General features: G+C 36.9%; 1 protein-coding gene across 1 annotated transcript in view; it reads right to left on the bottom strand.

Moving 5' to 3' along the window:
• Positions 1-1,101: 1,101 nt before the first annotated feature.
• The window catches only part of NME5 (NME/NM23 family member 5), a 33,650-nt gene continuing 6,986 nt past the window's right edge, over positions 1,102-27,765 (bottom strand). Inside the window, exons 3-6 of the mRNA XM_032628035.1 lie at positions 27,188-27,393; positions 26,421-26,521; positions 13,933-14,051; positions 1,102-1,225 (exon numbers count right to left, since the gene is read on the bottom strand). Of these exons, the coding sequence (XP_032483926.1) occupies positions 1,142-1,225; positions 13,933-14,051; positions 26,421-26,521; positions 27,188-27,393 (510 nt within the window). The 3' untranslated portion in view covers positions 1,102-1,141. The remainder of the gene's footprint in view (positions 1,226-13,932; positions 14,052-26,420; positions 26,522-27,187; positions 27,394-27,765) is intronic.

Raw genomic sequence — 27,765 nt, 5'->3', positions numbered from 1 at the left:
GTCAGTGAACACCTGGCCTTTATCCCAATTGATTCTGTGAATCTGTTAGCAACTTGTGAACTAAGGTAATTGATTCTTCACATTACACCCTTTCAGCTTACGAAAGGTTTCATAGGAACACTCTACTATTGGATACCGGAAAAAACCCGTAATTATTTATATACTTATACTTTTTAAACTCAGCTGTCTGAACTATGCATTAATTATGCATGTAGATATAGGCTAGGGAAAACATAACGAAAATTCCATATCTTCTCGAAATTAAAAAATAATAAGCAATATCTTACATCAGCCTTCTATTACTTAATGCTTACATCATTGTTAAAATCATATCCTAAATCGACAGCCATTGCAACACAATGAGCTCCTCCTCACCAGGGCAAGTGAGAGCCAGATGGGCACTGGATGACTGTGACTCACGGAGGAAAAATAACTAAATATGGGAAAGGATATCCTAAGAGACCGAGAAGCACCATCATATGCATTCTTCGGGCAAACTTGCCAGAAGGAGCACAAGAAGTACCCAGTCACCTTCTCAGAGTTTTCCAAAAGTCCTCAGAGAGATGGAGGACCATGTCTTGCACTGTAAAGCTGTGCAAAACTTGTTTTTAAACTGTATAGTGTCTTTTGTGTATAGTTAACATACTACCAAATGTGTCTTTAGCTATCCCTGTCCTGGTGGTATTTTCAATAGCTACTAACCTTGCCTAGTACATTATGGAGGTTGTAAATTGGCAGAGAAATTTAAAGTAGGTTCTTGTTGGTGCACAGCAAAAATCAGTTATATATAGAAATGGTATCTTATTATCTTCGGTTGTCTCTGTTGCATCCTATATGAATTGTTGTTCTCTTAACTGAATACCACTTTGTAACTGTAAAAATAAAAAGTTGCAGTTACTTTGTTGACATTCTAAATCCTGCTAATACAATTTTCTTATTAAAAAAATCATACTCTAAACCAATATTTTACTTTAGATAATGTTATCTGCTGCATGAAATAGTTATTCTTTTAAAATTTATTTTTAAGAAATAATTTATGTCACATGTAGTTACTTAAACCCTTAGGAGTTACTTCTTTCTTAAGTAGAAGCATGCCTTTTACAGTGAGATAGTTCGTGATTTGTTCTTTGAGAGCTTTATTTTAATAAGGTTCTTCTGCAACTGGATGATGACAAAGTTTGGGTTTGTTGGGATTATTTTTCAGCAACCAATCAGCCAGCCAAATCTATGGAAAAAAGAAAAAAAAACCCTTACGTTAATTAATGATTACATATTTCTTCAATATATACTATTTCAATTCAAAAACAGTTTCCAAAATCACTTTAAGAATAATAAGAAAATGAGCATTAAAAATTGAAACAGGAGGTTTCCCTGGTGGTGCAGTGGGACACGGGTTTGAGCCCTGGTCTGGGAAGATCCCACATGCTGTGGAGCAACTAAGCTCGTGTGCCACAACTACTGAGCCTGTACTCTAGAGCCCGTGAGCCACAACTACTGAGCCTGTGTGTGACACAACTACTGAAGCCCATGTGCCTAGAGCCTGTGCTCTGTAAAAAGAGAAGCCCGCCCACCACAAGGAAGAGTAGCCCCCACTTGCCGCAACTAGAGAAAGTCTGTGCGCAACAACAAAGAGCCAACACAGCCAAAAATAAATTAATTAATTAATTTAAAAAAAATTGAAACAATAAGTTTTACATTATGCAATATTGTCAAGTATAGATCCAAACTGGAAAGGAAGGTAAAACTATGTCCATTCACAAATGACATGACCCTATTATATATAGGCAGATCTCCATCAGTTTATTGCATATTGCAGATAGTGTATTTTTTTTGTACAAATTGAAGATTTCTGATCACTCTGCACTGAGCAAGAGCAAGATTATTGGCACCATTTTTCCAACAGTATTTGCTCACTTTGTGTCTCCATGTCATATTTTGCTAATTCTCACAATATTTCAAACATTTCCATTATTATTATATTTGTTATAGTGGTCTATGATCAGGGGTCTTTAATGTTACTATTGCAAAAAAATTATGACTCACTGAAGGTTCAGATGATGGTTAGCATTTTTTAGCAATAAAGTATTATTGCACACTTAACTGACTACAGAATAGTGTAACCATAACTTTTATACCCATTGGGAAACCAAAAAATTGGTATGACTTGCTTTACTGCAATACTTGCTTAATTGTGGTGGTCTGGAACCTAACCCACAACATCTCCATGGTATGCCTGTATTTAAAAATCCCAAAGAATCAAAGAAAGCTTCTAGTGCTAATAAATTAATATGGCAAAGTTGTAGGTTACAAGATCAATACACAAAAATCAGTTGTGTTTCCATATATCAGCAATGAATGATTCAAAAAGGAAATTAGGAAATCACATTCATTTATAATGGATTTGAAAAAAATATCTAGGAATAAATTTAACCAACTTGTGTCCTGAAAATTATAAAACATTGCCAAAAGAAATTTAAAAACCTAAATAAATGGAAAGACATCCCATGTCCATGGATAGATTTAATAACATTCAGATGCTAAGATGTCAATATTACTCAAAGTGATCTATAGATTCAACACAATCCCCATCAAATTTCCAACAGTTGTTTTTGCAGAAAAGGAAAAGACAATCCTCAAATTCATATGGAATTTCAAGGAGCTCCAAATAGCCAAAACAATCATGAAAAAAGAAAAAAATCAAGTTGTAGAATTTGTTCTTCCCAATTTCAAAATCTTCTATAAAGCTACAGTAATCAAAACAGTGTGGCATATAGATATACCTATAGATCAATGGAATAGAATTGAGAGTCAGAAATAAACCCATATATATATGGTCAACTGATTTTTGACAATCGTATCAAGTCCATTCAGTGGAGAAGATATAGTTTCTTCAACAGATGGTACTAAGAAACTGGATTTCCACATGCAAAAGAATGAAGTTGGACCCCCTATCTCACACCATACATGCCGTGCAGCATGGTCAAAAAAGATAAAATAAAATGTATGGTACTGGCACAAAAACAGACACATAGATCAATGGAAAAGAACAGAGAGCCCAGAAATAAACCCACACTTATATGGTCAATCAATCTATGCCAAAGGAGACAGGAAATACAATGGGGAAAAGACAGTCTCTTCAATAAATGGTTTTAGGAAAACTGAAAAGCTACATGCAAAAGAATCAAACTGGACTACTCTCTCACACCATATACAAAAACAAACTAAAAATGGAATAAAGACTTAAATGCAGACAGGAAACCATAAAATTCCTAGAAGAAAACACAGGCATTATGCACTTTGAAATCAATCTTAGCAATATATTTTTGAAAAATTTTATTGAATTACAGTTGATTCACAATGTTGTATTTTTAGAAATATATTTTTGAATATATCTCCTCAGTCAAGGGAAACAAAAGCAAAAAAACCCAAATGGGATGACATAAAACTAAACAGCTTCTGAACAGTGAAGGAACCTATCAACAAAATGAAAAGGCAGCCTACTGAATGGGAGGAGGTATTTGCAAACAATATACCTGATAAGAGGTTAATATTCAATATATACAAGTGACTCATACAACTCAACATCAAAAAAACAAAAAATGAATTTAAAAATGGGCAGAGAACCTGAATAGACATTTTTCCGAGGAAGACAAACAGATGGCCAACAGACACATGCAAAGATGCTCAACATCGCTAATCATCAAGGAAATGCAAATCAAAACCACAAGGAGATATTACCTCACATCAATTAGAATGGCTATCATCAAAAAGAAAAAATAACAAATGTTGGCAAGGATATGGAGAAAAGGGAACCCTGGTGCACTGTTGGTGGGAATATAAATACTTGATACAGCCACTACAGAAAGCAATATGGAGGTTCCTCAAAAAGTTAGAATCAGAACTACCATATGATCTAGCAATTCCGCTTCTGGGTACTTTTCTGAAGAAAACAAAAACACTAATTTGAAAACATATATGCACCCCTATGTTCATTGCAGTATAATTTACTATAGTCAAGATTTGGAAGCAACCTAAGTCAATATATGAACAGATTAAAAAGATGTGATAGAGGGCAGACAGCAGAAGCATGAAGAACTACAATCCTTTAGCCTGTGGAACAAAAACCACATTCACAGAAATATACACAAGATGAAAAGGCAGAGGGCTACGTACGAGATACAGGAACAAGATAAAACCCCCAAAAAACAACTAAATGGAGATAGGCAACCTTCCAGAAAAAGAATTCAGAATAATGATAGTGAAGATGATCCAGGACCTCAGAAAAAGAATGGAGGCAGATATCGAGAATATGCAAGAAATGTTTAACAAAAATCTAGAAGAATTAAAGTACAAACAAACACAGATGAACAATACAAAAACTGAAATGAAAACTAAACTAGGGCTTCCCTGGTGGCACAGTGCTTGAGAGTCCGCCTGCCGATGCAGAGGACACAGGATCGTGCCCCAGTCCAGGAAGATCCCACATGCCGTGGAGCGGCTGGGTCCGTGAGCCATGGCCGCTGAGCCTGTGCATGCGGAGCCTGTGCTCTGCAACAGGAGAGCCCACAACATTGAGAGGCCCGCGTACCGCCAAAAAATAAGAATTAAAAAAACTACACTAGAAGGAATCAATAGCAGAATAACTGAGGCGGAAGAACGAATAAGTGACCTGGAAGACAGAATGGTGGAATTCACTGCTGCACAACAGAAGAAAGAAGAAAGAATGAAAAGAAATGAAGACAGCCTAAGAGACTTCTGGGACAACATTAAACACAACAACATTTGTATTATAGGGGTCCCAGAAGGAGAAGAGAGAGAGAAAGGACCCGAGAAAATATTTGAAGAGATTATAGTCGAAAACTTCCCTAACACGGGAAAGGAAATAGCCACCCAAGTTCAGGAACCGCAGAGAGTCCCATAAAGGATAAACCCAAGGAGAAACACGCAGAGACACGTAGTAATCAAATTGGCAAAAATTAAAGACAATGAAAAATTATTGAAAGCAGCAAGGGAAAAACAACAAATAACATACAAGGGAACTCCCATAAGGTTAAGGTGATTTCTCAGCAGAAACCCTACAAGCCAGAATGGAGTGTCATGATATACTTAAAGTGATGAAAGGGAAGAACCTACAACCAAGATTACTCTACCTGGCAAGGATCTCATTCATATTCTATGGAGAAATCAAAAGCTTTACGACAAGCAAAAGCTAAGAGGATTCAGCATCACCAAACCAGCTCTACAACAAATGCTAAAGGAACTTCTCTAAGTGGGAAACCCAAGAGAAGAAAAGGACCTACAAAAACAAACCCAAAACAATTAAGAAAATGGTAATAGGAACATACATATTGATAATTACCTTAAATGTGAATGGATTAAATGCTCCAACCAAAAGATACAGGCTTGCTGAATGGATACAAAAACAAGACCCATATATATGCTGTCTACAAGAGACCCACTTCAGACCTAGGGACACATTCAGACTGAAAGTGAGGGGATGGAAAAAGATATTCCATGCAAATGGAAATCAAAAGAAAGCTGGAGTAGCAATACTCATATCAGATAAAATAGACTGTAAAATAAAGAATGTTACAAGAGACAAGAAAGGACACTATATAATGATCAAGGGATCAACCCAAGAAGAAGATATAACAATTATAAATGTATATGCACCCAACATAGGAGCACCTCAATACATAAGGCAACTGCTAACAGCTATAAAAGAGGAAATCGACAGTAACACAATAATAGTGGGGGACTTTAACACCTCACTTACACCAATGGACAGATCATCCAAACAGAAAATTAATAAGGAAACACAAGCTTTAAATGACACAATAGACCAGATAGATTTAATTGATATTTATAGGACATTCCATCCAAAACCAGCAGATTACACTTTCTTCTCAAGTGCACACAGAACATTCTCCAGGAGGGATCACATCTTGGGTCACAAATCAAGCCTCAGCAAATTAAGAAAATTGAAATCATGTCAAGCATCTTTTCTGACCACAATGCTATCATATTAGAAATTAATTACAGGAAAAAAAAAGTAAAAAACACAAACACATGGAGGCTAAACAATACATTACTAAACAACCAAGAGATCACTGAAGAAATCAAAGAGGAAATCAAAAAATACCTAGAGACAAATGAGAATGAAAACACAATGATCCAAAACCTATGGGATGCAGCAAAAGCAGTTCTAAGAGGGAAGTTTATAGCTATACAAGCCTACCTCAAGAAACAAGAAACATCTCAAATAAACAATCTAACCTTATACCTAAAGGAACTAGAGAAAGAAGAACAAACAAAACCCAAAGTTAGCAGAAGCAGAGAAACCATAAAGATCAGAGCAGGGCTTCCCTGGTGATGCAGTGGTTGAGAGTCCGCCTGCCGATGCAGGGGACATGGGTTCGTGCCCCGGTCTGGGAAGATCCCACATGCTGTGGAGCAGCTGGGCCTGTGAGCCATGGCCGCTGAGCCTGCTCGTCCGGAGCCTGTGCTCCGCAACGAGAGGGCCACAATAGTGAGAGACCTGCATACCGCAGAAAAAAAAAAAAAGAAAAGTCTTCCAACAAACAGAAGTCCAGGACCAAATGGCTTCACAGGTGAATTCTATCAAACATTTAGAGACGAGCTAACACCCATCCTTCTCAAACTCTTCCAAAATATTGCAGAGGAAGGAACACTCCCGAACTCATTCTATGAGGCCACCATCACCCTGATACCAAAACCAGACAAAGATAGTACCAAAAAAATTACAGACCAATATTACTCATGAATATAGATGCAAAAATCCTCAACAAAATACTAGCAAACAGAATCCAACAACTCATTAAAAGAACCATACACCATGTTCAAGTGGGATTTTTCCCAGGGATAAAAGATTTTTCAATATACGCAAATCAGTCATTGTGATACACCATATTAACAAATGGAAGAAGAAATACCATATGATCATCTCAATAGATGCAGAAAAAGCTTTTGACAAAATTCAACACCGATTTATGATAAAAACTCTCCAGAAAGTGGGCATAGAGGGAACCCACCTCAACGTAATAAAGGCCATATACAACAAACCCACAGCAAACATCATTCTCAATGCTGAAAAACTGAAAGCATTTCCTCTAAGATCAGGAACAAGACAAGGATGTCCAATCTCACACTCTTATTCAACATAGTTTTGGCAATCAGAGAAGAAAAAGAAATAAATACAAATTGGAAAAGAAGAAGTAAAACAGATGACATGATACTATACAAATAGAATCCTAGAGATGCCACCAGAAAACTACTAGAGCTGATCAATGAATTTGGTAAAGTTGTAGGATACAAAATTAATGCACAGGAATCTCTTCCATTCCTATACACTAATGTTAAAAAAATCTGAAAGAGAAATTAAGGAAGCACTGCTATTCACCATTGCAACAAAAAGAATAAAATACCTAGGAAGAAACCTACCTAGGGAGACAAAAGACCTGTATGCAGCAAACTATAAGACATTGATGAAAGAAATTAAAGATGATACAAACAGATGGAGAGATATACCATGTTCTTGGATTGGAAGAATCAATATTGTGAAAATGACTGTACTACCCAAAGCAATCTGCAGATTCAATGCAATCCCTATCAAATTACCAATGGCATTTTTCACAGAACTAGAACAAAAAATCTTAAAATTTATATGGAGACAGGAAAGACCCCGAATAGCCAAAGCGGTCTTGAGGGAAAAAAACGGAGCTGGAGGAATCAGACTCCCTGACTTCAGACTATACTACAAAGCTACAGTAATCAAGACAATATGGTACTGGCACAAAAACAGAAATATAGATCAATGGAACAGGATAGAAAGCCCAGAGATAAACCCACGCACTTATGGTCAACTAATCTATGACAAAGGAGCCAAGGATATACAATGGAGAAAAGACAGTCTCTTCAATAAGTGGTGCTGCGAAAACTGGACAGCTACATGTAAAAGAATGAAATTAGAACACTCCCTAACACCATACACAAAAATAAACTCAAAATGGATTAGAGACCTAAATGTAAGACCGGACACTATAAAACTCTTAGATGAAAACATAGGAAGAACTTTCTTTGACATAAATCACAGCAAGACCTCTTTTGATCCACTTCCTAGAGGAATGGAAATAAAATAAAAAATAAACAAATGGGACCTAATGTAACTTCAAAGCCTTTGCACAGCAAAGGAAACCATAAACAAGATGAAAGACAGCCCTCATAATGGGAGAAAATACTTGAAAACGAATCAATGGAAAATACTTGCAAATGAATCAATGGAATCAATCAGTCTCCAAAATTTATAAACAGCTCATGCAGCTCAATATTAAAAAAACAAACAACCCAATCCCAAAATGGGCAGAAGACCTAAATAGACATTTCTCCAAAGAAGACATACAGATGGCCAAGAAGCACATGAAAAGCTGCTCAACATCACTAACTATTAGAGAAATTCAAATCAAAACTACAATGAGGTATCACCTCACACCAGTTAGAAGGGGCATCATAAGAAAATCTACAAACAACAAATGCTGGACAGGGTGTGGAGTAAAAGGAACCCTCGGGCTGCACTGGTGGCGCAGTGGTTGACAGTCCACCTGCCGATGCAGGGGACACGGGTTCATGCCCGTCTGGGAGGATCCCACATGCAACAGAGCGGCTGGGCCCGTGAGCCATGGCCACTGAGCCTGCGCGTCCCGAGCCTGTGCTCTACAATGGGAGAGGCCACAGCAGTGAGAGGCCCGCATACAGCAAAAAAAAAAAAAAAAAAAGGAACCCTGTTGCACTGTTGGTGGGAAAGTAAATTGATATAGCCACTACGGAGAACAGTATGGAGGTTCCTTAAAAAACTAAAAATAGAATTACCACGTGATCCAGCAATGCCACTAATGGGCATATACCCAGAGAAAACCGTAATTCAAAAAGACACATGCACCCCAATGTTCACTGCAGCACTATTTACAATAGCCAGGTCATGGAAACAACCTAAATGCCCATCAACAGATGAATGGATAAAGAAGATGTGGTACATATATACAATGGAATATTACTCAGCCATAAAAAGAACAAAATTGGGTCATTTGTTGAGACGTGGATGAATCTAGCGACTGTCATACAGAGTGAAGTAAGTCAGAAAAACAAATATCATATATTAACGCATATATGTGGAAGCTAGAAAAATGGTACAGTTGAACTGGTTTGCGGGGAAGAAATTGAGACACAGATGTAGAGAACAAATGTATGGACACCAAGGCGGGAAAGTGGCGGGTGGTGGGAGTGGGGGTGTGCTGAATTGGGTGATTGAGATTGACATGTATACACTGATGTGTATAAAACTGATGAATAATAAGAACATGCTGTATAAAAAAATTAATAAAATAAAATTCAAAAAAAATGATGTGACATATGTACACACACACACACACACACACAATGGAATATTACTCAACCGTAAAAAAAAGAAAATTTGTCATTTGCAACAAGATGGATAAACCTAGAAGGTATTACACTAGTGAAATAAATCAGAGAAAGACAAATACCATATGATTTCACTTATGTGTGGAGTCTAAAAACAAAACAAATGAATAAATATAACAAAACAGAGTCATAGATAGAACAAAGAGGTGATTGCCGGAGAGAAGTGGGGTTGGGGATAAGTGAAAGAGGAGAGGGATATTAAGAGATATAAACTTCTAGTTACAAAATGTCACAGGGATGACATGTACCACATGGGGAATATAGTCAACAACATTTCAATAACTTTGTATGGTGACAGGTAGTAACTAGACTTAATCATAGTGATCATTCTGTAGTGTACAGAAATATCAAATCACTATGTCATGCACCTGGAACTAATATAGTGTTGTAGATTAATTATAATTCAGTAATAAAAAAGGAATTCATACAAAACTCCAACAGATAACTGGACAAAAGATAAACAGACAATTCACAAAGGAGGAAACACAACTAAACATAGGGGGAAATGTTTAACCTCACCATTGTGTGAGGTTAAAACAACTGAATGGAAGTTAAAACAATTGAATTACCATCTTTAATCTATTTTTCCTCTCATCAAATCAGTCCCACTCCCACTCCAGTGTTTTTAACTTAATAAAATTTATTTAAAAAAAAAGAAAGCAATGTGAGAGTATGTATTGTGACTGAAAATATTCACATTAGAAATAATAATGCAAAACAAAATTAAGAAAATTCTGAAAAAAGAGTAATTGAAAGGTTTAGAACTGACTTTGAAATATATTACAAACCTATAAGACTTAAAGCAATGTGGTACTTACAAATGAACAGATGAAATTAACAAACAAACAAAAAAAGAGAGAAACCCACTAAATGCATGTAAGAACTTAGTATATATTAACAGTGGGTTTTTAAATCGATGAAGAAAATACATACTGTTCAATAAATGGTTTTTGTCAATTGAGTAACCAAGTGGAAAATAAAATAAAATGTGGCTCTCTACCTCACTCCCTATAGCAAAAAAATATTCCAGATGATCAAAGACATATACGTGGGGGGAGAAAAAGGAAATATTAAAAAGTACTAGAAGGCAGAATGAGAGAATGTTACTTATAATCTTGAAACAGAAAATGTTCTTCAAATATAAGAGAAACCTGGAAGGCATAAAAGAGCTCAACAAATATAGTACAAAAAAATTAAAATATATCATGGAAATAGTGATAAACTGAGAAAATCTACTAACCAACAAAATATGTTGGTTAAAATATGCTTAATTTCTTAAACATAGAGAGTACCAATACAGTAAAAAAAGACCTAGATGATCAAGCGCTGGCAAATGGACAAAGGCCTGGGGTAGGAAGTTCACAGAAAAGGAAATGCAAATGGCTTTAAGTAGCATATACTAAAAGATAATCAAACTCACTCATAACAAAAGAAATACAAATTAAGTTACGAGATAACCGTTTTTTCACCTGAGATTGGTAAAAAAAAAAAACAAACAAAAAACCCACAAAACTTGAAAAAACATCAGGTACTCTCATTCACTTTTTAAAATTTAATTAATTTATTTTTGGCTACATTGGGTCTTTGTTGCTGCACGTGGTTTTCTCATTGTGGTGGCTTCTCTTATTGCAGAGCTTAGGCTCTAGGCACGCAGGCTTCAGTAGTTGTAGCTCACGGGCTCTAGAGTGCAGGCGTCAGTAATGGTGGCACATGGGCTCAGCAGTTGTGGCTCGCGGGCTGTAGAGTGCAGGCTCAGTAGTTGTGGCTCTTGGGCTTAGTTGCTCCATAGCATGTGGGATCTTCCTGGACCAGGGCTCGAACCTGTATCCCCTGCATTGGCAGGTGGATTCTTAACCACTGCGCCACCAGGGAAGTCCCCTCTCATTCATTTTTGATCAGAGTATAAAATGGTACAACCACTACAAAAGGTAATTTGGCAGTATTTATCCAAATTAAAAATGCACATATCGGGCTTCCCTGGTGGCGCAGTGGTTGAGAGTCTGCCTGCCGATGCAGGGGACACGGGTTCGTGCCGCGGTCTGGGAGGATCCCACATGCCGCAGAGCGGCTGGGCCCATGAGCCATGGCCACTGAGCCTGCGGGTCTGGAGCCTGTGCTCCGCAGTGGGAAAGGCCCCAACAGTGAGAGGCCCGCGTACTGAAAAAAAAAAAATGCACATATCAAAAACATCAAAATAACATTCTTTTTGACTTAGTATTTTCATTTGTAGGAATTTATTCTACAAATAAATGGTATGCTGACAAATGAATGAAGATATTCACTGTAGCAGTTTATAATAACAAAAGAGTGGAAACAACCTGAACAACCATCCATATGTGACTAATTAATAAATTGTAGGGAATTCCCTGGCGGTCCAGTGGTTAGGACTCCGCCCTTCCACTGAAGGGGGCATAGGTTCGATCCCTGGTCAGGGAACTAAGATCCCACAAGCTGCGCGGCCAAAAAAAAATTTTTTTAATTTGTAGAAAATCCATAAAACAGAATGCTATAAGCTGTTCTTTTAAAATGGGGCAATTTTGTTTATGGTGCTATTTAATAATTTATAATACATATTAAGTATATAAGGTAAAAAGTGTCAAATAGTGTGTTTAGTAGCTAGCATTTGTATCTATATGTGTTTTTAAGTACATATAAATAATAAGTATTTTATTTTATGCTTATATATGTATAGAGTTTCTCTGAAAGGATATACTAGAAGCTGGTAACAATAATCAACTCCAAGGAACAACTGGGTAGTTGAGGAAGAGGAATGGAATGGAGAGTTACTTTTCACTATATATCCTTTTGGAACTTTTAAATTTTATACCATATTCCAACATTGCTTATTCAAAAAATTAAACAGCTTAAAAAATAAGTTTTTTAAGGGATAAAAATTTTTTTTAATTTCATGTTTTGAATTAAATTTGACTTTTTGATCTCTTTCCAAATGAAATAATCTCAATGTGTGAAAAGTGTTATACTCAGAGATGTTTATTGTTACAGTATTTATAATAGCAAACTCAAACAGCAAAAGAATGGTAAAGGTAACAGAAGAAACATCATGTAACTATTAAAATAATCTCTACAAAATATATACTTAAATATAGCAATATTTATGGGATATGTGTTTATATGTAGTGATATAAAAAAATAAAATCTGGGCAAAGAAAAAAAAACAGGACTAGTTTTTTTGAAACTAAACAGGATTAGTTTCATTGGAGATATAGGTTTTAAAAACCAAACCAAACAAAACCAAAACAAAACAAAACCAGTAATAGCAGCAGCTAATGTTTGAGCACTTACGCACCAAGCACCTTAAGAATTTTACATGCACTAATACATTTAATCCTAACAATATCCCTACTAGGTAGACAGTTGCCAATATACCTACATCTTACTGATGAGAATAAAGAGACTCAGAGAGAGGTTAGGTGTCTGGAGTCAGAGCTGAATCTAAGCAAGATGACTTGGGAGACCATGTTTAGGAAATGGAACCAGGAGTATCTTTTTCTTCTCTTCTTTACATTTTTCAGTAGTTTCAGGTTTCTTACTAAATGAAAATATACTATTTTCACAATGAAAAAAGACATATTAAAGAAATAACCTGTCAATCTTTTTCTTTTTGGTAAAAGTGGTAATGTTAGTGGGAAAGATTAAATCTTTTGTCTTCCAAAGGGGATTCCCTTTGAGAATGCTAACAAAGGCTAGAGATATTATTTTGGTACGGCTGGTATTAAAATAACCTTCCTTGATTATCTCAGATGGGTGGGAGTATCTATAAAGAAGGACCCCGGCTGACACTTGGCCCTGGACAATCATCCTAGGTCCTCATACTCAACCGTTCTTCCCCCTGAATGAGCAATGTTGAGGCCTCTAGGTATGTGAATAAATGTTTTCTGTTAAAAAATTTAGATAGCATGAGAAACAAAAATGTTGAACACAATTCAAGTAAATAATTTTATCATTTGATTATATAAATTATATACAAAAACAATGCTCAGCAATGAAAGGATGCAATGACTGAAAATGTACTTAGGAAGAATTTTTTTTTAAGAGTTAAAACACAGCAAGAAAATAAGTACAACTGACCCTTGAGCAACATAGGTTTGAACTGCAGGGGGTCCATTTACACGCAGATTTTTTCCAATAGTAAAAATCTGGCTGAACTCAGGATGCAGAATCACAGATACAGAGGAAATGAGGATACGAGGGTCTACTATAAGTTTTATGTCAGATTTTTGACTGCACAAAGGGTCAGTGCCCCTAACCCCGACTCTCAAGGGTCAACTACAATCAAAAGTTATACAAAATGAAGTATCTAAAATGTATATAAAAGTTTTTTTAAATGACTCTCAATATGTTTCAAAGAATATAATATTTTAACTATGAAAACTATAGACAATATTGTTTAGTATGAATAAGAAGATTTCTTACAAAAGGATCTGCTGGTTTTTGCTTACAAAGCTCCGCAAGTCCTTTAAGCAGAGTTGGCATTACATGCACATTTAAATAGTCCTTAGCAGCTTGTCCAACTGGAATGGGCTCAACAATCACTGCAAATACAAATGATTAAAGCTAATATAAATGATGAAATATTACACAATCATTAAAAAGGACACCTTCAAATAAATTTTAACGGCATGAGAAATACTTAAGAGTTATTTTTTTTAAAAAAGGAAACAGAACTATATACCTAATATTTTGTTCAAAAACACACAAGCACACACATATAGAAAATAATAAGACTCATAAGACTGGCAAAAAAAACCATTAAAATGCTGACAGTGCTCATACATAAGATTCCGATGATATTTTCAACAATCTCCTTTTCTGCATTTACATTTCCATGTTGTTTACAGTAAATACATAATGGACAATGTTATGAAAAAGAAAAATATGAAGAATGTGTATAATCTAGGAGATTAATTCATCACAAAAATTAACTCCTGTCAACAAAATGGTAGGCATTTTGCAAAGTGTTACAGATACAACAGTGAATAATACATGCTTCTTGCTCTCTTACAGACTACTGAATATACACATAAAACCTATTTCTATAATAGTCTGAATATTCCTGCTCTTATTTTTCAGGTTTAAAAATAAATAATGTAAGATTTAGGGAAATTTTAGTGTGCTTTTTTGAACACTATGTAGGTGAACCAGACTTGCAGTACAACAAAAAATATATTTCTACCAGAAAGAAATGTGTAACTCTTCATAGGTCTTTTGAGGTTGATCTCCATCAATGTGCTTTTTTTTTTTAAATAAATTTTTAAATTTATGTTTTGCTGAGCTAGGTTTTCGTTGCTGCACACAGGCCTTTTCCAGTTGTGGCAAGTGGAACTACTCTTCGTTGTGGTGAACGGGCTTCTCACTGTGGTGGCCTCTCTTGTTGCAGAGCATGGGCTCTAGGTGTGCAGGCTTCAGTAGTTGTGGCTCGCAGGCTCAGTAGTTGTGGCTCACGGGCTTAGTTGCTCCGTGGCATGTGGGATCTTCCCAGACCAGGGCTTGAACCCATGTCCCTTGCATTGGCAGGCAGATTCTTAACCACTGTGCCACGAAGGAAGTCCCAATGTGCTACTTTTCATAAAGATAAGAAAGCAAAACAACTAGTCTCACGTGTTCAGATCTAAATCCTCATTGACTGAAGGCAAAGGAAGGTGGGAGGATAATTTCTGTATGACTGTATGTATATGTGTATAGGCTCAGTCTCAATGAGACAAAGACTAACAATGGGAGTCATTTGCCAGGATGCCATGAAGAACTGGGAGAAGTCTCACAGGTATTGGGTAACAGGCTCCTTTCCTATTAGTCTCATGATAGTACCCTTTATTACACTGATTACTGTAATAATTCTGTTTTATTTTGATGATATAAATATTTGTCATCTGTCTCTTCTACTCTGTAAGACCATGTTAAGACAATGTTTATCATGTTCACTGGCCCCAGGTCCTTTTATATTATTTTAAAAATGAAAATCTGAAAAAAAATAAAAATAAAAATGAAAATCTGATTACGTCGCTTTCATCCTTAAAATGCTTCACTGATTCCTTCTTTTTCTGTTTTTTTTCTTTTTTTTTTGCAGTACGTGGGCCTCTCACTGTTGTGGCCTCTCCCGTTGTGGAGCACAGGCTCCGGACCCGCAGGCTCAGCGGCCATGGCTCATGGGCCCAGCCGCTCCGCGGCATGTGGGATCCTCCTGGACCAGGGCATGAACCCGCGTCCCCTGCATCGGCAGGCGGACTCTCAACCACTGCGCCACCAGGGAAGCCCCTGGGGTTTTTTTTATACATCAGGTTCTTATTAGGTATCCATTTTATACATAGTAGTGTATACATGTCAATCCCAATCGCCCAATTCATCACACCACCACACCCCCCGCCACTTTCCTCCCTTGGTGTCCATACATTTGCTCTCTACATCTGTGTCTCAGTTTCTGTCCTGCAAACCAGTTCATCTGTACCACTTTTCTAGGTCCCACATATATGCGTTAATATACGATATTTGTTTTTCTCTTCCTGACTTACTTCACTCTGTGTGACAGTCTCTAGATGCATCCACATCTCAACAAATGACTCAATTTCGTTCCTTTTTATGGCTGAGTAATATTCCATTGTATATATGTACCACATCTTCTTTATCCATTCATCTGTCAATGGGCATTTAGGTTGCTTCCATGACCTGGCTATTGTAAATAGTGCTGCAGTGAACATTGGGGTGCATGTGTCTTTTTGAATTACGGTTTTCTCTGGGTATATGCACAGTAGTGGGATTGCTGGATCATATGGTAATTCTATTTTTAGGTTTTTAAGGAACCTCCATAATGTTCTCCATAGTGGCCATATCAATTTACATTCCCACCAAGAGTGCAAGAGGGTTCCCTTTCCTCCACACCCTCTCCAGCATTTGTTGTTTGTAGATTTTCTGATGATGCCCATTCTAACTGGTGTGAGGTGTTACCTCATTGTAGTTTTGATTTGCATTTCGCTAATAACTAGTAATGCTGAGCAGCTTTTCATGTGCTTCTTGGCCATCTGTATGTCTTCTTTAGAGAAATGTATATTTAGGTCTTCTGCCCATTTTTGGATTGGGTTGTTTTTTTAATATTGAGCTGCATGAGCTGTTTATATATTTTGGAGATTAATCCTTTGTCCATTGATTCATTTGCAAATATTTTCTGCCATTCTGAGGGTTGTCTTTTCATCTTGTTTGTAGTTTACTTTGCTGTGCAAAAGGTTTGAAGTTTCATTAGGTGCCATTTGTTTATTTTTGTTTTTATTTCCATTACTCTAGGAGGTGGATCAAAAAAGGTCTTGCTGTGATTTATGTCAAAGAGTGTTCTTCCTATGTTTTCTTCTAAGAGTTTTATAGTGTCCAGTCTTACATTTAGGCCGCAAATCCATTTTGAGTTTATTTTTGTGTATGGTGTTAGGGAGTGTTCTAATTTCATTCTTTTACGTGTAGCTGTCCAGTTTTTGCAGCACCACTTATTGAAGAGACTGTCTTTTCCCCATTGTATACCCTTGGCTCCTTTGTCATAGATTAGTTGACCATAAGTGCGTGGGTTTATCTCTGGGCTTTCTATCCTGTTCCATTGATCTATATTTCTGTTTTTGTGCCAGTACCATATTGTCTTGATTACTGTAGCTTTGTAGTATAGTCTGAAGTCAGGGAGTCTGATTCCTCCAGCTCTGTTTTTTTCCCTCAAGACCGCTTTGGCTATTCGGGGTCTTTCCTGTCTCCATATAAATTTTAAGATTTTTTGTTCTAGTTCTGTGAAAAATGCCATTGGTAATTTGATAGGGATTGCATTGAATCTGCAGATTGCTTTGGGTAGTACAGTCATTTTCACAATATTGATTCTTCCAATCCAAGAACATGGTATATCTCTCCATCTGTTTGTATCATCTTTAATTTCTTTCATCAGTGTCTTATAGTTCTCTGCATACAGGTCTTTTGTCTCCCTAGGTAGGTTTCTTCCTAGGTATTTTATTCTTTTTGTTGCAATGGTGAATAGCAGTGCTTCCTTAATTTCTCTTTCAGATTTTTTTAACATTAGTGTATAGGAATGGAAGAGATTCCTGTGCATTAATTTTGTATCCTACAACTTTAACAAATTCATTGATCAGCTCTAGTAGTTTTCTGGTGGCATCTCTAGGATTCTATTTGTATAGTATCATGTCATCTGTTTTACTTCTTCTTTTCCAATTTGTATTTATTTCTTTTTCTTCTCTGATTGCCATGGTTAGGACTTCCAAAACTATGTTGAATAAGAGTGTGAGATTGGACATCCTTGTCTTGTTCCTGATCTTAGAGGAAATGCTTTCAGTTTTTCAGCATTGAGAATGATGTTTGCTGTGGGTTTGCTGTATATGGCCTTTATTACGTTGAGGTGGGTTCCCTCTATGCCCACTTTCTGGAGAGTTTTTATCATAAATCGGTGTTGAATTTTGTCAAAAGCTTTTTCTGCATCTATTGAGATGATCATATGGTATTTCTTCTTCCATTTGTTAATATGGTGTATCACAATGACTGATTTGCGTATATTGAAAAATCCTTTTATCCCTGGGAAAAATCCCACTTGAACATGGTGTATGGTTCTTTTAATGAGTTGCTGGATTCTGTTTGCTAGTATTTTGTTGAGGATTTTTGCATCTATATTCATGAGTAATATTGGTCTGTAATTTTTTTGGTACTATCTTTGTCTGGTTTTGGTATCAGGGTGATGGTGGCCTCATAGAATGAGTTCGGGAGTGTTCCTTCCTCTGCAATTTTTGGAAGAGTTTGAGAAGGATGGGTGTTAGCTCTTCTCTAAATGTTTGATAGAATTCACCTGTGAAGCCATTTGGTCCTGGACTTCTGTTTGTTGGAAGACTTTTTTTTTTTTTTTGCAGTATGCAGGTCTCTCACTATTGTGGCCCTCCCGTTGTGGAGCACAGACTCCAGACGAGCAGGCTCAGCGGCCATGGCTCACACGCCCAGGTGCTCCATGGCATGTGGGATCTTCCCAGACCGGGGCATGAACCCGTGTCTCCTGCATCGGCAGGCGGACTCTCAACCACTGTGCCACCAGGGAAGCCCTGTTGGAAGATTTTTTTTTTTTTTTTTTTTTTGCGGTACTCAGGCCTCTCACTGTTGTGGCCTCTCCCGTTGCAGACCACAGGCTCCGGATGCGCAGGCTCAGCAGCCATGGCTCACGGGCCCAGCTGCTCCGCGGCATGTGGGATCCTCCCAGACCGGGGCACAAACCCATGTCCACTGCATTGGCAGGCGGACTCTCAACCACTGCGCCACCAGGGAGGCCCCTGTTGGAAGATTTTTAATCACAGTTTCTATTTCATTACTTGTGATTGGTCTGTTCATATTTTCTATTTCTTCCTGGTTCAGTCTTGGAAGGTTATACCTTTCTAAGAATTTGTCCATTTCTTCCAGGTTGTCCATTTTATTGCCATAGAGTTGCTTGTAGTAGTCTCTTAGGATGCTTTGTATTTCTGTGGTGTCTGTTGTAATCTCCTTTTTCATTTCTAATTTTATTGATTTGAGTCCTCGCCCTCTTTTTCTTGATGAGTCTGGCTAATGGCTTGTCAATTTTGTTTATCTTCTCAAGAACCAGCTTTTAGTTTTATTGATCTTTGCTATTGTTTTCTTTGTTTCTATTTCATTTACTTCTGCTCTGATCTTTTTTTTTTTTTTTTTTGCCGGCCTCTCACTTTTGTGGCTTCTCCTGCTGTGGAGAACAGGTTCCAGACGCACAGGCTCAGCGGCCATGGCTCACAGGCCCAGTCAGTCCGCGGCATGTGGGATCTTCCCGGACCGGGTCACGAACCCGTGTCCCCTGCATCGGCAGGCGGACTCTCAACCACTGCACCACCAGGGAAGCCCTGCTCTGATCTTTATGATTTCTCTGCTTCTGCTAACTTTGGGTTTTGTTTGTTCTTCTTTCTCTAGTTCCTTTAGGTATAAGGTTAGATTGTTTATTTGAGATGTTTCTTGTTTCTTGAGGCAGGCTTGTACAGCTATAAAATTCCCTCTTAGAACTGCTTTTGCTGCATCCCATAGGTTTTGGATCATTGTGTTTTCATTCTCATTTGTCTCTAGGTATTTTTTGATTTCCTCTTTGATTTCTTCAGTGATCTCTTGGTTGTTTAGTAACGTGTTGTTTAGCCTCCATGTGTTTGTGTTTTTTACATTTTTTTTCCTGTAATTAATTTCTAATATGATAGCATTGTGGTCAGAAAAGATGCTTGACATGATTTCAATTTTCTTAATTTGCTGAGGCTTGATTTGTGACCCAAGATGTGATCCCTCCTGGAGAATGTTCTGTGTGCACTTGAGAAGAAAGTGTAATCTGCTGGTTTTGGATGGAATGTCCTATAAATATCAATTAAATCTATCTGGTCTATTGTGTCATTTAAAGCTTGTGTTTCCTTATTAATTTTCTGTTTGGATGATCTGTCCATTGGTGTAAGTGAGGTGTTAAAGTCCCCCACTATTATTGTGTTACTGTCGATTTCCTCTTTTATAGCTGTTAGCAGTTGCCTTATGTATTGAGGTGCTCCTATGTTGGGTGCATATACATTTATAATTGTTATATCTTCTTCTTGGGTTGATCCCTTGATCATTATATAGTGTCCTTCCTTGTCTCTTGTAACATTCTTTATTTTACAGTCTATTTTATCTGATATGAGTATTGCTACTCCAGCTTTCTTTTGATTTCCATTTGCATGGAATATCTTTTTCCATCCCCTCACTTTCAGTCTGTATGTGTACCTAGGTCTGAAGTGGGTCTCTTGTAGACAGCATATATATGGGTCTTGTTTTTGTATCCATTCAGCAAGCCTGTATCTTTTGGTTGGAGCATTTAATCCATTCACATTTAAGGTAATTATCAATATGTATGTTCCTATTACCATTTTCTTAATTGTTTTGGGTTTGTTTTTGTAGGTCCTTTTCTTCTCTTGGGTTTCCCACTTAGAGAAGTTCCTTTAGCATTTGTTGTAGAGCTGGTTTGGTGATGCTGAATCCTCTTAGCTTTTGCTTGTCGTAAAGCTTTTGATTTCTCCATAGAATATGAATGAGATCCTTGCCAGGTAGAGTAATCTTGGTTGTAGGTTCTTCCCTTTCATCACTTTAAGTATATCATGACACTCCATTCTGGCTTGTAGGGTTTCTGCTGAGAAATCACCTTAACCTTATGGGAGTTCCCTTGTATGTTATTTGTTGTTTTTCCCTTGCTGCTTTCAATAATTTTTCATTGTCTTTAATTTTTGCCAATTTGATTACTACGTGTCTCTGTGTGTTTCTCCTTGGGTTTATCCTTTATGGGACTCTCTGCGGTTCCTGAACTTGGGTGGCTATTTCCTTTCCCGTGTTAGGGAAGTTTTCGACTATAATCTCTTCAAATATTTTCTCGGGTCCTTTCTCTCTCTCTTCTCCTTCTGGGACCCCTATAATACAAATGTTGTTGTGTTTAATGTTGTCCCAGAAGTCTCTTAGGCTGTCTTCATTTTTCATTCTTTCTTCTTTCTTCTGTTGCGCAGCTGTGAATTCCACCATTCTGTCTTCCAGGTCACTTATCCGTTCTTCTGCCTCAGTTATTCTGCTATTGATTCCTTCTACTGTAGTTTTCATTTCAGTTATTGTGTTGTTCATCTGTGTTTGTTTGTACTTTAATTCTTCTAGGTCTTTGTTAAACATTTCTTGTGTCTTCTTGATCTTTGCCTCCATTCTTTTTCCGAGGTCCTGGATTATCTTCACTATTATTATTCTGAATTCTTTTTCTGGAACGTTGCCTAACTCCACTTCATTTAGTTGCTTTTCTGGGGTGTTATCTTGTTTCTTTATCTGGTACATAGCCCTCTGCATTTTCATCTTTCCTTTCTGTGAATGTGTTTTTTGTTCCACAGGCTGCAGGACTGTAGTTCTTCTTGCTTCTTGCTTCATTGATTCCTTACTGCACTTATATTCAGGACAGAATTCCATACATTGGCCCACTGACTACACTATGTGTCCTCTATTTACCTCTTCAACCTCATCTTAGTGTCTCTTCCTTCAGATCTTTCAGTTTATATATATGCCATGTACCATATTCTTTCCTGCTCATCACTTGAGCACTTGCTGTTCTTCTGCTAGAATGTTCTTCCCTTTCTCTGGTTAACCACTATTTATCCTTTGGATCTCAACTAAAATGTCACTCCTCAGTCGGGCCTGTCTTGTTACCAGTCTCTCATGATACCCTCTAATTGCCATATAGTACTTACCACACAATAACTATGCAACTGTTAGATAATAACTATGCAATTATATAGGTAATTATTGTTTAGTGGCTATCTTTTGAACACTAAACTATAAACTCCAAGAAAGCAGAAACCTCATCTATTTTTTATAATTTTATTTTTTAAAGTTTTATTGAGGTATAATTCCCTTATCATGAAATTCTTCCACTGAAGTATATAACTTATTTAATAAACTTATAATTGTGTGATCCTAACCGCAGTCCAGTTTTAGAAAACTTCCATCATTGCAAAAATGTTTCCTTGTATTCATTTGCAATTCACCACTACCACTCCCACCCCCAGCCCTTGGCAACCATGAAGCTTCTTTCTGTTTCTAAAAACATCTTTACTGGACATTTCCGATAAATGGATCATATAATATATGGTCTTTTGTGCCTGAATTCTTCTACTTTGCATAATGTTTTGAGGTTCACCCATGTTGTAGCATGTATCAGGAGTCTGTTCCTTTTAATTGTTGAGTAGTATTCCATTGTATGGCTATACTAAATGCTGTTTATCCATTGGTGAACAGTTGGATTGTTTCCAGTTTGGTGCTGTAGTAAATAATGCTACCATGAATATTCACATGTGTTTAAGTAGAGTTATGTTTTCATATCTCTTGTGTGGGTACATGCTGCCAGGAGTAGAACTGGTAGTGGAGTTACATGTTACGTGGATGTGTTAACATTTTAAGAAATCACCAAATTGTTTCCCAAAGTGGCTGTACCATTTTACAATAATGTATGGAGAATGCCAGTATCTCTATACCCTTGCCATTGATTATAGCCATTCTAGCGGGTATGCAGGTGGTATCTCATTGTTTCAATTTGCATTTCCCCAATGATTAATTATGTTGAACACTTTTTCATGTGCTTATTAGCCATTCATCTTCTTTTGTGAAATGCCTATTCAATTCTTTTGCCCAGTTTTTAATTCAGTTGTTTGTCTTAGTATTGAATTGTAAAAGTTCTTTATATATTCTGGATATAAGTGCTTTACCTGATATATCATTTGCAAATATCTTCTCCCAGTCTGTCGTTATCTTTTCATACTTTAAAAAAATATTTATTTATTTATTTTTGGCTGCATTGGGTCTTTGTTGCCACGTGTGGGTTTTCTTTAGTTGTGGCGAGCGGGGGGGCTACTCTTCACTGCGGTGCGCATGCTTCTCATTGCAGTGGCTTCTGTTGTTGCAGAGCACGGGCTCTAGGCGTGTGGGCTTCCATGGGCTCAGTATTTGTGGCTTGCAGGCTATAGCGTGCAGGCTCAGTAGTTGTGGTGCACGGGGTTAGTTGCTCCATGGCATGTGGGATCTTCCTGGACCAGGGATAGAACCCATGTCCCCTGCATTGTCAGGTGGATTCTTAACCACTGTGCCACTAGGGAAGTCCCCTTTTCATACTCTTAATGATGGCTTTTAAAGAAGAAAAGCTTTGAATTTTGATGTAGTCCAATTTATCAATATTTTCCTTTATAGATCATACTTTTGATGTCATATTTAAGAGCTTTGTCCAACTCAAGGTAATGAAGATTTTTTATATTTTCTTCTAGATGTTTTTAGCTCTTATGTTTAGGTTGATGATCCATGTTGAGTTAAATTTTGTGTGTGGTGTGAACCAAGGGTCTAAGTTGTTTTGTTTGTTTTTGCATGTGGGTATCCAGATGTCTCTGCACCATTCGTTGAAGAGCCCACCCTCTCCCCATCAAATTTTCTACATACTTTTGTCGAACATCAATTGTACATAAATGTAAGAATCTAATTCTAGATTCTCATTTCTGCTTCATTGATCTTTATGTCTACCCTTATGTCAGGACCATACTGCCTTAATTATTGTGGTTTCATAATAGGTTTTGAAATCAGGTTAGTGGAGGTCCTCCAACTTTGTTCTTTGTTTTCAGAATTGTTTTAGCTCTTCTAGATCCTTTGCAATTCCATATAAATTTTAGAATCAGCTTGTTAATTTCTACATAAAAGCATTCATAGACTTTTACAGGGACTGTATTAAATTTATCAATTTGGAGAGAACTGCCATCTTGACAATATTGACTCTTCCAGGAACAAGGGATGTCTATTTATTTAGATATTCTTGAATTTCTCTCAGCAACATTTTGTGCTTTTCAGTGCACAAGAATTTCAATTCTTTTGTTAAATTTATTATTAAATATCTTATTTTTGATGCTATTGTGAATAAAACTGTTTCCTTAACTTCATTTTTGGATTGTTTGTTTCTCTGTTTTTGCTGACCATTTATTATTTGTCTCTGACCACTTATTATTTGGAAGTTGGAGGACTTCCACTAACCTGATTTCAAAACCTATTATGAAACCACAATAATTAAGACTGTATGGTACTGACATTAAGGATAGACAATAAAGATCAATGAAGCAGAAGTGAGAATCTAGAATTAGATTCTTACATTTATGGCCAACTGATTTTTGACAATAGGGCTGGATGAATTAATGAGAAACTAAAAAGTGTTTTCATGTTTCTTACATAGATAAACTTTCAATGTACTTTTTTTTTTTTTTTTTTTTTGCGGTACGTGGGCCTCTCACTGTTGTGGCCTCTCCTGTTGTGGAGCACAGGCTCCAGACGCGCTAGCTCAGCGGCCGTGGCTCACGGGCCCAGCCGCTCCGCGGCATGTGGGATCCTCCCGGACGGGGGCACAAACCCGCGTCCCCTGAATCGGCAGGCGGACTCTCAACCACTGCGCCACCAGGGAAGCCCTCAATGTACTTTTTTTTTTTTTTTTTTTTTTTTTTTTTTTGCGGTACGCGGGCCTCTCACCGCCGCGGCCTCTGCCGTCGCGAAGCACAGGCTCCGGACGCGCAGGCCCAGCGGCCATGGCTCACGGGCCCAGCCGCTCCGCGGCACGTGGGACCTCCCCCGACCGGGGCACGAACCCGCGTCCCCCGCATCGGCAGGCGGACTCCCAACCACTGCGCCACCAGGGAAGCCCCTTAATGTACTTTTAAAAGCTTTTTCATGGCATAATTTATATACTGCTTTGTATATTTATTTTTATAGACTTTTAAAATACAGTCTTCTTGAAAAGAGCAGAGACATCTTATTCATCTTTGTATTTCTGGCACACAGTAGTTAACTCAATAAATTTGTTGAATGAATGGAATATAGCAAAGCTTTGAATCAGCCATCCCTATTAAAAGGGAAGGGAAGAGCACTAGCTTTTTCAAGGATTAGGAATATATTTTAGAATATCTTTGTAACTTGTTTTAGTGACTCCTCATCATATAGGGTTTTGCATATAGTTCCTGACTGACTGCTAAGCAAGAGGGAGTTCATATCATAAACTCTGAGAACTTTCTCTCAAGAACTTCACATTCTCATAGCAAGAGATCTGCAAGGTAGTAGGTAATAAATCATTTATCTTTATCCTACAACTGCTGCTTCTCAAATGTCTAACTGTATCTAGAGGATTAACTCATGGGTAAAATCAATCTAAAATAACAGTTTAGGGATATAACCCTATGAGTAAGAAGTGCTTCCAAAAATATCTTCTACTTAAGATAAATTAGCTTTTAACTCTATTTTAGTTAAAAGCTAAAGAGGAAAAGTCTAATTCACTAGTAGGACTAAATCTAAAGATCTACCACATTAAAAAGACATCTCATGTTTAAGATGTGCTCCAAAATAATATGGAAGCAGGAAAAGTAGGAGCAGGGGTTATAGATGAAATAATACTGAACTAAACCAACTATACTTCAATTAGAAAAAAAAAAGACTGACCAAAATTGTTGAAGCTGGGTGATGGGTTCATTAGGGGTTTATTATACCATGCTATCTACTTTTGTGTAAATATTCCACAATAAACAGTTCCAACAAAAAAAATATCTTAATGGGATGGATACGACAGAAATTTCTGTCACAGAAATAAAGTATGTAGTAGGCAAATCCTTTTTGTGTATAGATATCTTTAAAACAATTTTTGTTCAAAAATCTGAACTTTTAAATCTCCAAGACAATTTTCAATTTTCTTTGAATAAATCTTCAGCAGAAAATACTGAGGAACAGGTCTAAATTACTTAGAGAAAAAAAAAAAGCCAAAAAAAATTCAAAATTGCCCAATGCTTTGACTTTTCTTTATAATGAAAATCACCAAAATTCCTTTCTGCTCTAAAAATATTACTGAAAATAAACTAAAAACTTATTGCTGCTCCTTATTATACCCACTTATAAAAGGTTTATAACTTTCATAACAGGTTGGAAACAAAAAGAGGGCCTGAGAACTATTAATTTCATAAAACCATGAGTTTGTTAACAAACAGTAAACTGTTAGAGAAAATGGCAAATTAGTCATAATTTCCAAAGAAGATTCTTTTTTCAAGTGTAACAAATTTGACTGATGCATTTAGGGATAACTAAAAGGAATTACAACACAGAAGAAGAAAAACCCAAGAGAAAAGAAAGAAAAAAAAGTAAACTCTTCTCAAAATATTCCCTAGAGGTCACAATTTAGTTGTGAGAAAAATGTTTTCTACTCTTGGCTTCAAGTTAAGTAACTACAACTTGAAAATATGACAGAATATACTGGAGAAAAACCCTGTTATCTTCCTTCCCAGCTTCATCTCCAAAATAAAAGAGAAAGCAAACAAGCAGATGCAACTAATTACTCATCTGTAACTCACCTGCAGGAAACATGAATCGCATTTCTCTTTCTGCTGCAGCAAAATCATTACTTCCATGAAGTGCATTCCTTAGCTCATCTGTGCCATAAATTGCCCTTAGACTAAAAGCAAGTTAGAGATGATGACCATCCAATCTGACATACCTTCTTTACTTTTTACATATGCATTCTATTTAGGAATTTTACAGAAGCATCGCCACTTCTCACATATGGAGGTCTTAATCTATTTTGAATTTAAGCATAAATCTATCTACATGAGGGTCAAGTATATTTAAATCTGTGGGAGGGATACACTGGAAAAATAAGAGTTACCTGGGTGAAAAAGAGGTGTTGTTTTGTGACAACTGAAAAAGCAATGCATTTTCAAAGTGCAAGAACTCAATGCCCTCTGGTTTCCAGACATTAATGATAATGCTGAAAATCTGAGTTTCTGGTCCTGCATTACCAATATTCTATAAAATACCATACCAATTTTCCCATGAAAAATCCTACACCAGTGGCAGTTTAGTTCAAGGATGAGAGAAAAATAAGGCTAGTCAACCATAAATCAAAATCCTCTGAGACCTTTTGTGGTATTTGATATTAAAATACACATTTAAGTAGTTAAAACACAAAATGGACCTCCCCCACCCAGCCCTCCACCACCACCAAAAAAAATCAGGTTATTTAGGAAAACTTACAAATTAAAGGAAATTCCTATTACAGTGAAATCAGATTTTTTTTTTTCACTTTCATAGTTGGATTCCATTTTTCCCCCAGGAAAGTTACCTGTCTGGGTGTGTCTCCTTAGCTACTAAGCTATTACTTGGTCCCAAGAGTTCTTTCCAGTAAGAGATGGCTTTAAGTCTAGCTAATATCATGGCAACAAGTGGTCCAGAACTCATGTAAGCTGTTAAATTGGGGAAAAACATTTTCCCATACTGTTCCACATAAAAGTTACTACAGTGCTCAGGGCTGAGATGCAGTTTTCTTCTCTAAAAGAGAAACAAAATCAACAAAAGCTTTATTGACAGTTCAATAATACCTCATTAAGTCATTAATAACTTGAAATTAGTACCAATCTGACCACAAATTTGAGATTTATTTTTGTATTATGAACAAAGGGCAAGATAAGAAAGTTAAATGTAGGCTGTAAATAAGAATTATTTAACCTACTTAAGAAAAACTATTCCTGTTGGGCAGCCTCTTTCAACATATGGTATGTTAATAACAAATTCATCATATCTCCTTCTTAAAGTAAAAACACGCCAATCATCAATATTCTGTTAATACATACTTTGTACAAAGCAACAAAATTGAGGGGCTTCCCTGGTGGCACAGTGGTTGAGAGTCCACCTGCCGATGCA

This window comes from Phocoena sinus, chromosome 3 (assembly GCF_008692025.1).
Source record: "Phocoena sinus isolate mPhoSin1 chromosome 3, mPhoSin1.pri, whole genome shotgun sequence".
NCBI classification, from domain to species: Eukaryota; Metazoa; Chordata; class Mammalia; order Artiodactyla; family Phocoenidae; genus Phocoena; species Phocoena sinus.
Note: the sequence above shows the minus strand (reverse complement) of the source record. Positions and strands in the feature narration are given on the sequence as shown.